Source organism: Mirounga leonina, unplaced genomic scaffold, assembly GCF_011800145.1.
Source record: "Mirounga leonina isolate KUSES-001 unplaced genomic scaffold, KU_Mleo_1.0 Mir_154, whole genome shotgun sequence".
NCBI classification, from domain to species: domain Eukaryota; kingdom Metazoa; phylum Chordata; class Mammalia; order Carnivora; family Phocidae; genus Mirounga; species Mirounga leonina.
The window spans coordinates 27480234-27494239 of NW_023270389.1; the positions used below are offsets into that span (position 1 = coordinate 27480234).

General features: G+C 54.7%; 1 protein-coding gene across 1 annotated transcript in view; it reads right to left on the minus strand.

The window, feature by feature from the left end:
- Positions 1-14006, minus strand: part of LGR6 (leucine rich repeat containing G protein-coupled receptor 6) — a 119463-nt gene that overhangs the window by 10662 nt on the left and 94795 nt on the right. Inside the window, exons 7-16 of the mRNA XM_035009597.1 lie at positions 11420-11488; positions 9338-9409; positions 9058-9129; positions 7741-7809; positions 6411-6482; positions 5047-5112; positions 3990-4061; positions 3461-3532; positions 1700-1825; positions 592-752 (exon numbers count right to left, since the gene is read on the minus strand). Coding sequence (XP_034865488.1) covers positions 592-752; positions 1700-1825; positions 3461-3532; positions 3990-4061; positions 5047-5112; positions 6411-6482; positions 7741-7809; positions 9058-9129; positions 9338-9409; positions 11420-11488 — 851 coding nt within the window. The remainder of the gene's footprint in view (positions 1-591; positions 753-1699; positions 1826-3460; positions 3533-3989; positions 4062-5046; positions 5113-6410; positions 6483-7740; positions 7810-9057; positions 9130-9337; positions 9410-11419; positions 11489-14006) is intronic.

Here is a 14006-nt window from a genome sequence, read left to right on the forward strand (position 1 = left end):
GCCCTTCTCAGCAAGGTCCTCTTGTACCTAGTGGCCTGTGATAATCCCCACGCTGTTCCATTTGGCTCTAGGACATATAATGAGGGGACTTTTTTTTTTTTTTAAGGTTTAATTTAATTGATTTAATTAAATCCTGCTTGGCTCAGGTTGATTAGAAAGTGGATGTCCACTCTGAGAATGCCCTGAAGTTGAAGGGCCCATGTAGCCAGGAGGCAGCTATGGAGAAGGAACATGTGAGCCATGAGGGCAGGGGTGCTCTGTAAGATGCAGCTCAGGGAGCACCTTGCGAATCGCCAAGGGCTTGGCAAATATGGAAACATTACTACTGTCCTTGTCTTCCTCATCTTCTCCGCAAGCACTTCTGGGCTACGTCCTTGGAGAGACAAGGTGTAGAGGTCACCTCCCAGGTCACCCTTGGGGTTTCCCTCCGCAGCCCCTGCCAGAGCCCCTCTCAGGGTCCCCCAGGCCTCCTCCCTAACTTCCTCTCCAAGAAACGCCCCCCCCCCCCCCCCCCGGGCCCCCCCCGCCCCCCCCCCTACCCCCCTCTCCAAGCCCCCCCCCCCCCCCCAGCCCAGGGCCCCCATCACTCACAGTGGTTCTCAGCTTGTCCAGCCAGAAGGCCCGGGGGCCTCTTCGGAGCCTCCTCCTCCTCAAGGTGAAAGTCCTCAGCCTCCCACTGCCCAGAGGCCTTGAAGAAGCCGGCACAGACACCATAGGCACAGCACTGGTAGGCATAGGGCACCTCCAGGATCCTGGGGGCCGAGGGGGCACAGGGGCAAAATGAGCTGCCTTAGGAATGTTAGGATGCCAACCCACAGACCCGGCACTCAACACCGGCCTTTCAACCCCAAAGTGCCCCGATTACGGTGCAGGCAGCCCCCTGGGCTTTCTTTGTACAGATCTTACAGTCTGGCTTCTGCCTCTGAAGGCCTCTGGCATCTTCCAATCTTTTCGTCACTCATCTTGAGAATGAGATGGGAAGATAAACTTTCCGTCGTTTATGGAGTCCCCTCAGTAGGCTCAGAGTGGGGAGCAGCTCACCCAAGATCACACAGCACTCTGGTGCTCTGCTCCCCTCCCAGCCAGCAACTCTTCATTCAGATTCCAGGAGACGGGGATTCTCCTAGTGACTCTTGCTTTACCCTTGCCCTCAGTAAGACCCACGCCCTTGCCCCTGGCCCCACCCCTGGGCACAGCAGAGCTGAATTTGGTGCCCTCTGAGGGCGAGGGCAGATGCCACCAGGCATCTCGTTAGCTGGCTTGGGCCACACAGGCTGTGGTCCTGCTGCAGGCAGAAGGCCTGGATGTCATTAGCACCAGGGACTGGCCAGGCTGCTTGTTTCCCACTCCTGACCACAGGGGCCCAGACGCTGCCCAAATGAGGACAGGCAGTCTGCGTGTACTGAAGGGGACAAGGAGCAAGGAGGTCCGGGGGGCCTGCACATCACCTTACTCCTGTCCTCACAGGAGGGCTCAGCGTCCCCTGGGGCTGATGCTTGGGACAGAAAGAAATGCTATGAATGAGATGAGGAAGGAGAGGCCTGAGCCCTTCCCACTCAGTAGTGGCCAAACCCTATGCCTCTGGGCCATCAGGTTTTTCTTGAGGTAAAGCCCTATGGCTTTCTCTCTGTCCCTCCATGGCCTCCCCAGTGACTCCAGGGCAAACCTATCTAGAGGTGGGGGAAAGCCAGGCACTCACCTCAGTTTTGGGAAACTGTCCTTGGAGAAGGCCTGGGATAGAGCCAGGTTCCCTTTGAGCTTCAGATGCATCAGGCCCCCAAGTCCAGCCAGGGGCAGTGTGGTCAGCTGGTTGTCTGTGAGGTCCCTAGGACAGTGGATGGTCAGGGTTATTGGCAGTCAGTGGGGTTGCTGAGGGGCAGGGCTGTGCTAAGGGTGTGACCAGGGTGCCTGGGATGGAAGCAAGAGGAGAGGAGCAGAGGACAGATGAGCATAGAGAGACAAGAGCACTAAATGCTGGGGGGGGGGGGGGACGGTCAAGGGTAGCTATAGAGGCACCACGCATAACTCACTCACTCATTCATTCATCAAATACTATATACCAGGGACTGCTCTAAGGTAATGCCAAGCCATCCCCATTTGTAGGTCACAGAGTCCCTTAACCACAGATCCTATGCCCAGGTCCCAGCCCCGTGCAAGGGCCCCTGTCCACCCACTAGGGCATCTGCCTGTACTTGCTTGTCCCTATTCCCCTGCTTTTCTGACGACATGGGAGGCCAGAGTCGGGGATTGGACAGAGCTGGCCTCTGGCTACATGCAGGGGTTTGGTCATCCGTTCTGTTTTGCAGGGATGGCTTTGTAGCCAGAGATGAGGACATGCATGGTCTTCTACTGGAGACACATTACAGGGAACCAGGGCTCCAAACCAAACACCAGGACCACAGACTGCACATCGTGGAAACAGCCTGGACTGGAAGGCAGGAAACCTGGCGCTGTCACCGACTCCCTGCATAACCAAGGGGAGTCAAAAATCTGCCTGAGTTTCAATGTCCTCATCTTTCAAAGGGATAAAAATATCCACCCTACCTATCTGGCAGGAGTAGAGCAAACAGGAGAGGGAAGACCGAAGTGCGAGTTTTACAAGGCTCCGGCCCAGAGCCCAGAGAGTGGCAGATAGGAGGGGCACTGTGAACCACCTGGGAGGCTTGCATTCTGGCCTTGCTTTGAGCGAGCCTCTCCCCCTGGGCCTGGAGGCCTCCCCTGTGAAGTGAGGGATTGGGTTGGATGATCTCCAAGGCCAGAGCTGGAGCTAGCCCATAAGGAGTCTGGGCATTAATCAGAAAAGGGTCCTGTCGGGGTGGACACACCTTTAGGACATGCAAGCAGGCAGTCAGCTCCCCCTTGGGTGGGAGCCCTTGTGCATGCAGTACACAACCTGCACCACAGTACATGGCAGCCCCATCAGAGGTCCCTTCCAGCTCTGACCTAATGACCATGCAGCCAGCACTATATGCTCCCGTTGGCATCCTATGTAACTTAGGGGACCTGTGATCCTCTGCCACCCTGCAGAATGGCAACCCTCTAGAGTTACTGCTCATGCAGGGGACTGCTGAGCTGAGACCCTGGGTTCCCACATCTGCTGCCACTGTCCCAGGTCGTGAAGGAGTTTCGGGCTCGAATATCCTTTGTTGGGACGTGTAGAGGCTGGGGTAGGGCCCAAGACAGGGGGGCACTGGGAGGGCTGAGGCCGCCAAAATGTTGCCAAACATTAGCAGATGATATTCCAGAGCTTGCAGGAGGCAGGCTCTCTGTTTATCAGGCCCCCAATCTGTCAAACGGACTGTCAGAATGATTGATTAGGCTGGAGGCCACCTCCCCGGGATGTGTGGTCAGACATTCATGCATGTCCCTACTCTGGGGTGGGCCCTCCTGCCCCCCCTTGGCCAGCCCATGGTCCTGACTGGTCCCCATCAAGTGGGAGGAGAGTGCAGTGAGCACTTACAGCTTGACTAGGGAGCGTAGGGTCACGAAGGCCTCAGGGTGGATGGACCGGATGGCGTTCCAGCTCAGGTCCCTGTGGACAGAGAGGTATTACAGGTGGGACCAGCGACATGTGGAGGACTCACTGTTCCCATCCTGAGTTCTCCTCTCACTCCCCATCTGAGCTGCCCCCAGTAGCAGAACTCTCAGCCTTTTGGGGGAAGGCACCTGCTGCCTGGCTCCGAACCTGGCTGTGGCGACAGAAAAAGGGATTTGGCAGATTGGCTTCAGAGCCTCATCGACTCCTGGGTACCAGCTGGAAAAGCGGCTTCAGAAGCCATCTGGAGGGGGAGGCACCTCGTGTGTGTGTGTGTGTGCGCGCGTGTGTGTGCGTGTGCGCGCGCACATGCGCGCGCAGAGGCGGCAGGGATATAGAGCAGGGAGGCTTTGTGCATGCCACCGCCATGTGTGCTATGGGTATGGAGCATGCCTGGGAAAGGGGCACAGGGCGCCCCTGTAGGGCCCACCCCTGGATGCTGCAGGATACTTACAGGGCTCGCAGGGAGCTCAGCTGGCTGAAGGTGTCAGCTCCAATTTCCCAGATGCGGTTGTGTTGGAGGCCGCTAGGGCAGCAAGAGAGACTGGATGAGCCAACAGGCTCAGACCCTGGCTCAGTTCCACGCCCCCCATGCACTCGGAGGAAGAAAGGAGAGCCCCCCACTTCTCCTGGCATGGGAAGAAAGGGCCCAGCCCGCGGAAGTCACCAGAATTAAAGGGAGCACAAGGGGATCCGGTTGCCTTGGGTAAGTGGGTCAGGAGACAAAGCCACAAAACCATCCCTGTGGCCCAAAAGGGAGTCAGTTTCCAGGGTTCCCACCGGGGCTGGCTCCCAGCCCAGCCAACCTCGCCCCTGGGTCCTCCAGACCTTAGTCCAGCAGCAGAACACTGCCCCGCCCTTGGATGACCCAGTGGCTGGCCCAAGCTGGGGAGCAGAGCTCAGTAGACTGCTTCTCTGAATGGGAGATGGAGCCTGTACCTCAGCAATGCTGAAGACCCTCTTTCCTTTGGCATCTAGATCAACAGGACAGACCCTCACACCCCTATCCTGCCTGGGCCCCAAAAGGCGTTGCCCTGCCTAGGGTCAGGGGACAGACATGGGAGGCTCAGGAGACCCAGCAAGTTTGAAAAAACAGAAGCTGGGTGAAAAGAGCTTAGAGCAATTTTTAAGTGATTTTTTTTTCCTTGTCAAATGTGAATCCTGAGTTTCTCCTCCTGTGTATAAGTGTGCGTGTGCACAAAGACACACTTGTGTCCTGCCTCCCAGCCCTGATGTGCCTGACCCTGGCCCCCACTGGCCCAAATCACTACTGACTTTCATCGTTGTGACTGACCCTCAGTGAGCCACCTTGGGACTGTTTGCGTGGGCCCATCATCTGTGGTCCCTGGAGGCCTCGTCTAGGCCTCTGCTGAGCCCCCAGCCCTAACCCCTGGATATAACAAGCTCAGAGAAGGGAGAAATGTCTGAGTGTGCACGCTGACCCCCTCCCCTCAGACATGCCCCAAGTCTGGCTCGCATGCCTTCACCTTGCCCCTGCCCCCCCAACTCACATTTCCTCCAGCTTCTGACACCTGTGCAGACTGGGCAGCTCCTCGATTTGATTATGGGACAACTCCCTGGGGAAGAGAGACTGGATGAGACAATAGGCTCAGACCCTGGCTCAGTTCTACACCCCCCACGTACTAGGAGGAGGAAAGGAGAGCCCCCCACTTCTCCTGGCATGGGAAGAAAGGGCCAGGTGAGGCAGGTGAAGACCTGAGACCAGGTGAGGGTGAAGCTGGGGGCCAGGAGAAGCAGCTCTGGCCAGGACGTGCCTTCCTGTCAAGCAGCCAAGGGCTGGGAGGACCCTGCAGGGATGTGGCTGTTGACACACCTCATGGCAATGAGACTTCTCTTCCCTTCCCCCTGCTGAGTCCCGCTCCTCACCACAGGGCCTGGATGGGGCTGATGTGGCATTTTTCCAGCAGGGCTGCCCTCAACCACATGAGGGCCTGGGGGACCCTGGAGGGTCCTGGGGGGAGGGGGACAGGAAGTGAGAGGGGCATGGAGATGAGCAAAGGAGCAGAGGGTGCAGAGACTCTGAGACGGTCAGCAGGGACCATGTCAGGCCTTACTGGGCAAGCTGGTCAATGCCAACCCAAGTAAACATCACCTGTAGTCCCCACGCACAGAGTCCCAGGGAGGGAAAGCTGGGGCCTGTAGGGCTCATCGGACCCAACCCCTTCATTAACGGATGAGGACACCGAGTCATAGAGAGGGGACAGAACCTGCCAAGGACACACTGCCAGTCAGTGGCAAGGCTGGGTCTGGCGCCCATGTCCCCAGACACCCAGTCTAGCGCTGCTGCATGTGCAATGCCTCCTGGGCCAGTCTCCCCATCCTGAGCTGTGGGCTTGGGTCCATGCGGAAGAGCCTCAGATTCCGGTTGGATTCAGGAGGGAGAGGAAAGCTCCCCTTGACTTCACAGGCCACTTAAATACCTCTATGGTTCCAGAAGAGACTAACGGTCTTCTTACTGGATAAGTAACACCACCAACTGAGCACCGAGTATGTCCTAGCACTACGTGCTATGTGCTGGACATACATTTTTTTTCAACCCTCACACATTTATCCACATTTTGCTGATGAGGCATTGAAGCCCTGAGACCTTAGAGAGGGAGTCCAAATTCATACAGCTAGTAAGTGGCAAAGCTGGGCCTCAAACTCTCATCTGAGTCCAAAGGCCATTGTCCTTTTGCCCCAAACAAGAGAGGACAGCCCAGTCCCTCCCGGGCAGTTTCTCAGCAGAAGCCCAACTTGTCCCACTCTCCAGAAAGAGAGGTAACCCAGGGGTACAGAAGCAGGAGGGGCCCCTGCCAGCCCATGGGAGCAAGGGCACAATGCCAAGACTGGAGAATGCTCGTGAGCCACTCACAGAACTCGGAGCCTGGGTAGCTGTTGGCACAGCCCTGGTGGGAGCAGCCGGATGCCTGCGCGGGTCAGGGTCCTGTGGAGAGAGCAGAGACAGAACTGGCAGCGGGCCCAGGGCCCTGCCATCCCCGGCCCCCCGTCTCCAGCTCTGGGCCTGGTACTGACATGGGAGTTCTGAGCTGACAGAAGGGGCAGGAGGCACAGGGCAGGCGTGGGGCCGCAGGGAGAGAAATCAGCAGGCCTGGCATCTGAGCATAGAGCTCCCCTGGGACTGGAGGCGGGTGGGGGTGGGCAACAGACAGAGAGAGACACAGCCCAAGGGCTCTCTGCTTGGCAGACAGCCCACCCCACCCACCCATCGTGTCCCCACCCATTGTCTCATAGTGGTCGCCAGCAACACGGGGTATATAGGACAGGAACTAGAATCTCGTCTGCCCTCCTTAGAGAGGGGGGATAGCCGTGGGCAGGGAGTAGATAGGAAAGACGAAACAAAACAACCCCAGCAGAGCCATGGGAACCACACATGGAGTCTGCTCCCTGTGCCCTAGGGAAGGGGGAAGGGGTGGAAAAGAAGGGAAGGACCCGGGGCTGGAACAGAGAGGGCTGTCGGGGCAGATTTGGCTAGGGACAGGGTGTCCCAAGAAACACCCAAGGCCAAGGTCATTCTTGGGGAACTATTAGTTCCCTCATGGAAAATTTTCCAGATGCCAGCAAATCTAGGGGAAGACAATAGAGACACAGAGGAGAGAGAGTTCCTGTCTCAGCCACGCCATGAATGAGCTGTGTGACATGGGGCAGGCCGGCTGGCTTCCTACCACTCACTCTGGGTGTTTGCTTGATTGTTCCATTCATCCTCTTAAATGTATTGAGGGCCTACTGTGCTCTGACACCCCTCCCCCACTCTACAGGCTATAGTAATAGAAAACATGAGAAAATCCTTGTTGGAATCACGCTTCAGAAAGGCAAAGGAGATGTGTTTCCACAACCCTGCTCCCCCTGTCACAGGTCCTCAGCACGCTCACGGCTTGGGGTTAGGAACTCTGAAGTCATGCCTGAAAAATCCAAGCATGGTCAGGAGAAGACCAGCCTCCTCACCCCCAAACCATCTGCCGCCTCTGGCCTTGCCTGCAGCAGTGCCATATCAGGAGATGGCCATGGGCCCCTGGGGCTGAGCCAGGTGACCCCTGGGCCAGGCTGGAGCCAGCAGCAGAAGCAGGCCAGATAAGGGGTAAGCAGAGGATCTGGGCAGCCTTCTGGGGGACAGGCAGACAGAAGAGCTCCTGTGGGCGAAGCAGGGGCACAGATGGGGTAGAGGCCTGAGTGTATCCACTCACAGGATCTCCAGGCTCGTGGTCCCTTTGAGATCTGGGAACTCCTGGATGTCTGTGGCACCATTCAGGGATCTGGAAACGGATGCGACAAACTCAGAAGGGTGGGGTCAGAGCATCTCGATATCTGGGGTCCCCACCATCATTGATCTCCCCTTGAGAGACCCTACCTTTTGGGGAAATGTTATCCTTCCCCCCAGCCTCAAAATACTCCAGCTACTCAGGCCCTGTAGGGGCGGAGCTTGGCTCAGCAGGGTCCAAACTTCCATTTCCTTAAGTTGGCCCAGCCCCTAAGAGCCCCCAACGGGAGAACACAACCTGGCATCTGGGCCCCACCATGCAAAACACAACAAATGAACAAAGAAAAAAAATACAGGCAAGGGACATGGGAATGGCGTCTGTCTAAAAGGCTCCAGCATGGGAGCTTCTGGAAAAGTTCCTGGCTGCGGGTGTTTGCTTATTAGAGTCTGAGATAGGGTCTCCCCCAAATCATCATCCACTAAAGCTTTATTACAACCTTCCCACCAGCTCTTAGATTGCTTTAGACTGATGGCTTTTCCCCTCCCTGCTGTCCCCTACCGGTGAGGACAGGGACCCAACCAGGCACAGCAAAAATGGGTCCTGCCAGACCACAGGGAGGCAGTGTAGGGTCCAGAAAGGAGCCTCTCGGATCTGGAGTCCAGGGTCCTAGCTCACGGCAGAGCAGAGCCCGGGAGCCTCGGGATCCATCTACAAAATGTGCTACCACCATCCACCTCACACGGTTAGAGTGACAACGAAACGTGATAATGGACATGAAGGCGAAGTGTGTGCTTGAAGATGTTAGTTATGTTCCTGGGATGCCATGTGTGGCGTGTAATCCGTGGAAGATTTTTGAAGAAGCAGAACTTGGGCTGGGAATGAAAAGAATGGGAGAAAGGAAACAAGGGAATGCCGTCAGGCCCAAGGCAGTGAAGGTGGTGCAGCAAAGGGCCAAGGGACCCATGCTCCAAGGTCACTGGAGAACCAGACCCTTATCCCATCACTGGTTCCTTCAGCAAGTATTTATGGAACAGCTCCCCGGAGCAGGACCCTGAAGAGGCCAGATAAAACTCCTGGGCTCTGGAGAAGGGCCCTCTTTCACTCATCTGGGATCTGGGAGGAAGCCGTGGGGAGCTGAAGGGAGGCAGTTCAGTGCAGCCAGATCTGGGAATAGGCCTGAGCAGAGGCTGCAGCACCGAAGACCAGGCCTTGTAGCGGGGGCTGTGCCTGCAGGTGTGAGAGCTGCAGAAGGGAGCCAGGAGGTGGCGGGAAGCAGGGAGGCCTGGGGGAGGTCCAACTTACAGTGTGTGCAGTTTAGGCAGGTACTGGAATGCTGACCTTCCCACAAACTGGATCGGGTTATCATAAAAGTGTCTGGAAGAAAAAGACCCGAACACCGAATTTAGTTATTCAGTCCTTTGAGCTGGGACCTAGGCCGATCTCTGCTTCGTCCTCTTACCCACGAGACGGGGAAGGAGCACACAGGGGAAGGCACCCCCTCCCAGAGTCCGGCCTCCCCAGCCCCGGCCCCCCTCCCCCAAACACAGCTCCGCACCAAGAGACGGGAGAAGTGAGTACTCACATTGTCTGCAGCAGAGGGTTCCCCATGAAGGCCTTTTCTGGGATGGCCCTGATGTTGTTGTTATGGAACCCTCTGGAAGACAACACCATGAGTCAGTGAGGACTTGGAGAGAGGTGTGGAGAGGGAGAGATGGAATTCCATGAAGCTTCTGGAAAGCTGACTAGGAAGGCCATAAGACCAAAGAGACATCAGCCTGGAGATTTGGGGTTCACCTCCTGCCTGGGACGTGTCCATTCCATAACACACCCGTCCTTTTCTCTGACACTTGTAAAAGGAGTGAAAAGTGGAGCCTCAGAGAGCCGGGGGGCCGGGGAGCAACTTGGGAGCAGGAGGCTGAGTTCAGATCCCAGGAGACACGTCCTCTCCTCAGTCATTTGTGGAGGGAACCCCACAAGGTCCCCAAGAGGAAGCTGAGGGTGTGTAAGAAAAACAGAGCTTCTGGGGGTTGCAGGGATGAGAGATGTTCCCCAAATGGAGGCTGGCTTGGCCTCCAGACCTGGAGACTAAGGAATCTAGAAGGGCAACGGCAGAAGGAGGGAGGTACCAGCTCAGTGTCCAGGGCTCTGGAAGCCAGGAATTATGAGTTTGGTTAGTTGGGGCAAACATTTTAAGATAAAAGTTGGACTGAGAAACACATGATCCAGGCTGAGCAGGCCCCTCCCAGCCACCTTTTTTCCACTGGAGATTTCTAGTGTCTCCTCATGCTTCCTTGCCTCCACCTCCTCTCTCTCCTCCCTCCCCTCCCCTTATTATTCCCACCTTCATGCTCTCCCCACAGGTCCCCCCAGACACCCCCAGCCCGTGCCACCCGCCTAGGCTGCTCTCCTCATTCTCTCAGTCCTTCATGAATTTGCTCGTTATATGTTTTTGGACTCTTCCTTTATGTCTAATGCTGAGCTAAGCTCTGAGAGATTTAGAAGTTTCTCTAAACTTGTCCTCAAGCAGCTTTCTCTCAGTAGATGTAGAGATACAGAGACAGACAGACAGACAGACACACCTATACTCATTGGGGACTCATTGGCAGTGGAGGACTTCCGACCCTTCCCCCAAGTTGGTCTGGTTGCTCCTTATCTGCTACACACAACTGGCCTTCATACCTTCCAGCTTCTGATGGGGGGGATGGGGCATGGCATGGGGTTGGTCCAGCAGGTCTCAGATGGTAGTTTGAGTAAAGATGCTAGGCTGCCTGAAAGTGTGGGGCTCTGCTCAGAAATGTCAGGCTCCCTTAATCTGGTGCCGCTTTACTAACAATAGATCTCCTACTGTTTGCCAAGAGCCTCTTCTCCAAGAAGGCTGGTCTCTCTTGTGGTCATCTCTCTGCCCATTGAACTTCCAATCTCTACCTACTCGGTTCTTCTGTCTGAAAGGCCAACCCCCCCCCCCCCATCATGGCCACCTAAATCCCATCCATCCTGTAAGACTAATCTCAGAAGTATTCATCCACAATGTTCTTTCCACGTCACTCGGGATTCCCGGTCATTTTAGCTACTACTGTACAATTAGGGCTGGAATTATATACCAACCCGAAGCTGCTCTGTCCTGGTCCCTGACAGACCTAAAGGGTCCTCGGGGATAGCCCAGGTCTATCTGAATCCTTGATTATGTTTAGTAGCAAGCAGAGGGCTTGGCACAGTTGGTGCTAAAACAGAATAAAAAGAAGAGGTGTCCGTGGGGAACCGCATCCAGCTTCTCATCTCCTCCTTGGAATCAGGTGCTGAGGAGTGACCCAGTTAACCAGCCCCCAGCTCCTCTTCTCATTCATCTCTGGACGCACCCCAACCAAGGTGGGGGCAGTGCCAGGCCTAGCCTACCAGGAGGTGTCGTGTGCCATGTGTCTCTCCGGGCTGGAAGGGCCCACGGCCATTTCTGCTGATGACACACTACTCGGAAACGCTCCATGCCAAACTAATGAGGTCTGTGACTACTCAGACCCGTGCTGGGGGCCGGGGAGGGCACCCAGCTCCAGTTTCTACAGACCACGGGAGATGAGGGTGTGAGGGAGGCCCAAGGCTGGAGGCGTCAGCCCCTGCCCTTGGGAGAACAGAGAAGAGGACACCCCCGGAAACCAGGAGAGATGCTTACAGTTCCTGCAGTCTGCCCAGCGTCCGGATGGCGATGGGGAACTCCTGCAGCTCATTATAATTCAGGTCTCTGGAATGGAAAGCAGAGCCGTCATTAGAAGGGTGGCTTAACAGGGCATGTCACGGCCCCTGAGAAACACAAACTTGGCTCTGGGATTGGCCGGAGAGATGCGTTTTCCAATTTGTCAGATCCAGCTGTCAGTGCCTAGAAACACATTTTTGGAATGTTCATATTCCATTCCTACTCCACAAATCCTCAGGCTTGAAGGCTTCCTGGCAGCAGAACTATTTTGAGGATACCCATGAGGGATATGGGTACTTGGAACTGACTCCTTCAGGAACAGTCCCCACTGGCTGAGGAAAATACCTCAAGCCTTTGGAGACATCAATGGCTGGGGAAGGGACAGAGGAGAGAATGAAGCCATCTTTACCACCTTGTCACCCACACTAGGGATTCTGGAAGGTTCCGTCAGGTGACTACTTTGGCTAGCTACGGCCTCTGCCGTGTCTATCAGAAAGATCAGTGCTTCTTATCTTTGGGTGGTGGCAGGATGGCTTATGTGTTTCTTCATTTCCTGATTTTTTTTTTTTTTACAATGAACATGTGTCACACATACAATCAGCAAACAATGGAGGCAATTTTAAAAAGTAGTAGCAAGTAGGGGTGGCTGGGTGGCTCAGTCGGTGACGCGTCTGACTTCAGCTGAGGTCATGATCCCAGGCCTAGGATCGAGCCCTGTAATGGCAGGCTCCTTGCTCAGCGGAGAGCCTGCTTCTCCCTCTCCCTCTGCCCCTCCTCTCGCTCGTACTCTGTCTCTCTCTTCTCTCAAATAAATAAAATCTTAAAAGAAAAAGTAGTAGCAACCCAAGTTGTGACTGGCCCTGATCAACAAGGGGGCCCTGCCAAAAGAGGAGTGCTTGCATTGTGGGGAAGACAGTACAAGGAGACTGGGGAGTAGGGAGTAAGAGCCACAGAAGACTTTCCGGGAGTTTTGCTCTATGTTACGTGATGGAATTCTCTCCCTACCACTGCTATGAGAGACTTCAGAAGAGATAATCAACCTTCAAGATTTTTTTAAATTTATTTTTTAAAAGATTTTTATTTTCAAATAATCTCTACACCCAATGTGGGGCTCGAACTCACAACCCTGAGATCAGGAGTTGCATGCTCCACCAACTGAGCCAGCCAGGTGCCCCTCAACCTTCAAGATTTTATTGTTATTCTTTATTTATATTTGTTTAACTTTCAAGACTTTAAAGTTGACTTTTGTTTCCCTCAGTGGCCAATGAGTTAGCCCCATGTGGAAATGTGCCTGATTGTGCGGGGGTTGCCTCGGTGTCTCCAGATTCCCGTGGCTGAAGTCTGTGGTACAGTCTCAGGTACAGTGTCCCTCTTGACCCCCCAGGATGACCCCAGCCCAACTTCTCTCAGTCTTTTCAAGCCATCCCTGCCCTGACCACGTTCATGAGAGGACTATCCAATGCCAGGGCAGGGGACAATGCTGAGGCCCTTTAATCACAGAGTGACTTGGCAGGTTCTGTGGGTAAATACTATGTTAACACAGAGATAATGACAGGTTCCCCTACATGACAAGGTCATTACACTTAATAGTCCACAGGTAGAGCCAGAAACCCAGCCCAAGGGCCAGAAGAGCAGTGACAACCGTCTGGCAGCCAGTGAGCTGGATAATTGTGCCCCCTCTCCACCTCCCCCCCCAACACACACTAATTACCCGATTACACTCAGACTCCCATGGTGATCTTGGGTAATTACAGCATAAACCCTCCCGCTTTGCTCTGCTCTGCTCCGTTCTTTCGTGAATCCTATACCTTTCCTTCCAATGACTCAAAACTTGATCTGCTCAGATGGGCTCTTTCTGGTCTTAGATTTTATAAAGGATCCACCCTCATATCTCAATGTCTCCAAATTAAGGGTCCCCCTTCTAACTCTGCTCAGCCCGTTCAGGAATTCCCTACCGTCACACAAGAAGAAATGGATAAGTAACAGAAGAGCACTTTCCCTTAAAGCCTTCCTATTGCGGTGTTATCATAAATGCAAAGAATTGCGCTGGCCTGACCTCAGAGCTTCAGCTCACCATTCCATCTCCCTGGAACATTGTAGATACTTGCATGGCTTACACCCTCACTTCATTCAGGTCTCTGCCCAAATAACATCTCATCAGAGAGGACTCGTCTGACTGCTCTATATAATATAGCACAGTCCATCAATCAAGTTCCCTTACCCTGTGTGGTAGATTAAAAGTGATCACAAGTCTTCTCCTTTTGCAATATGTAAGCGTATCAGATCAACAGCCTGTATGCCTTAAATTTACACAATATGTCAATGATACCTCAATAAAGCTGGAGAAGAAAACGTGGCCACAAGTCCTTTGTGGCTTCTCCAATCAAGAAGTGGCCTCTACTTCCCCACTCCTGAGACTGGGCTGGCTTGTGACTGGTCCTGACCAACAGAATGAGGCAGAGAGGCCATGGTGTGAGCTGGTCTGAAGTCACGAGAAGCCTCAGCCTGTGTCATGCAAGGAAGCCCGGGCTATCCTCCTGTGGAGGGGCCATGTGGAGAGGACCGG